The sequence below is a fragment of the Lepeophtheirus salmonis genome, chromosome 8 (assembly GCF_016086655.4).
Source record: "Lepeophtheirus salmonis chromosome 8, UVic_Lsal_1.4, whole genome shotgun sequence".
Classification (NCBI taxonomy): Eukaryota; Metazoa; Arthropoda; class Copepoda; order Siphonostomatoida; family Caligidae; genus Lepeophtheirus; species Lepeophtheirus salmonis.
This window is the reverse complement of record NC_052138.2, coordinates 7,842,414-7,843,673: the sequence shown is the minus strand read 5'-3', so window position 1 is coordinate 7,843,673 and position 1,260 is coordinate 7,842,414. Positions and strand designations below refer to the sequence as shown.

Sequence of the window (1,260 nt, the reverse complement as noted above, 5' to 3'; positions counted from 1 at the left end):
AGAATAATTGAAACTGTTAAAAAATCAAGTTAGTAATTAAGAAAATTGAAAAAATAATGTTTTTTGGATCATCCATGAAGTTTTGACCTTGAAACTATATTTATATTTTTTTCATTTTTTTCAACCCATCCTTTGTTTTGGATTCCCCTTGTGTGGGAATGAAAATTATAAGTCAACATTCTTTGACTCTAGAATTCAATGACTGATCCTTAAAAATAGAGCGTCTGTTTCTGTTTTTCTATGAAAAAACTATAATTGTAAATTATATGTAAATTCAATCTAAATACTGAGTATTGAAAACTGATTAATCACGGTATAAAATCATTAAACACCACTTGAGCATTCGAAAATAAAAAAACTTTTTTTACATGTTACATTAATGACTAAAGAGATCAAATTAGGTTGAAATAAATTTATTTAGCATTAAAAATAAATAAGTAAACTAATAAATATTATCAGAATGAAGCTTAAGCATGGTAGACAGGAGCAGGGTGGTAGACGGGAGCTGGCTTGTAGGGAGCTGGAGCAGCATGGTAGACGGGAGCAGACTTGTAAGGAGATGGTGCAGGGTGGTATGGCTCGTATTTGGCCTCTCCAGAGTAGGTAACGTCAGCAACATAGCCAGAGTAAGCATCAGCAACGTTGTAGGACACAGTTTGGATGCGACCGTCAGGAAGTGCAACAGAGTACTTTCCTTGGGTGGAGTATCCATCACGGGCCTCATCAGCTCCAAAGTTGAGTCCAGCATATTCATCACTGACAGCATATTGGTATTGGTAGACGGCCGGATCTTCCTTGTAGGAAGGAGCTGGGTGATAAGGAGTGGGTTTGTAGGCTGGAGCAGGATGATAAGGAGCAGGAGCTGGATGGTAAGGAGCTGGTCTGTAGGGGTCAGCGGGAGCGGACATGGCAACAGCCAAAAGAGCAGATACAGCAATGAAGGACTGTCAAGAAAAATAAAGTATGGTCAATTTATTATTCAAATTTGAGGATTTGCTTTCCCATTGTTACTTACTTTCATGTTGATTGAATTAAAGTTAAAAACTAATGTTTTTAGTGTTGATACTTTGAGTATTTATACGCATTTTTTTAAGAAGAAAAATAGAACCACAAACGCATTTTTTATTTTTGTAGGGCGTGAAGTGCAACAGGGCAACACTACGATATGTTGACGCAGTTAATTTGTGGTAGAAAAATTCACTTCCTCTCCATAGTTATCTTAGTCGATATTCTATGTCAAATTGATAATTACTAAGAATA

The 1,260-nt window shown here is 36.1% G+C and overlaps 1 protein-coding gene across 1 annotated transcript; it reads right to left on the bottom strand.

Annotated features, from left to right (window-relative positions):
* Positions 1-397: 397 nt before the first annotated feature.
* LOC121123373 (cuticle protein 8-like) lies at positions 398-1,038 on the bottom strand. The gene is made up of 2 exons (XM_040718494.1): positions 1,016-1,038; positions 398-944 (listed from the first exon to the last, which is right to left on the bottom strand). The coding sequence occupies exons 1-2, from the start codon at positions 1,019-1,021 to the stop codon at positions 468-470; spliced, it is 483 nt and encodes a 160-aa protein (XP_040574428.1). The 5' UTR covers positions 1,022-1,038; the 3' UTR covers positions 398-467.
* Between the last annotated feature and the right edge of the window lie 222 nt (positions 1,039-1,260).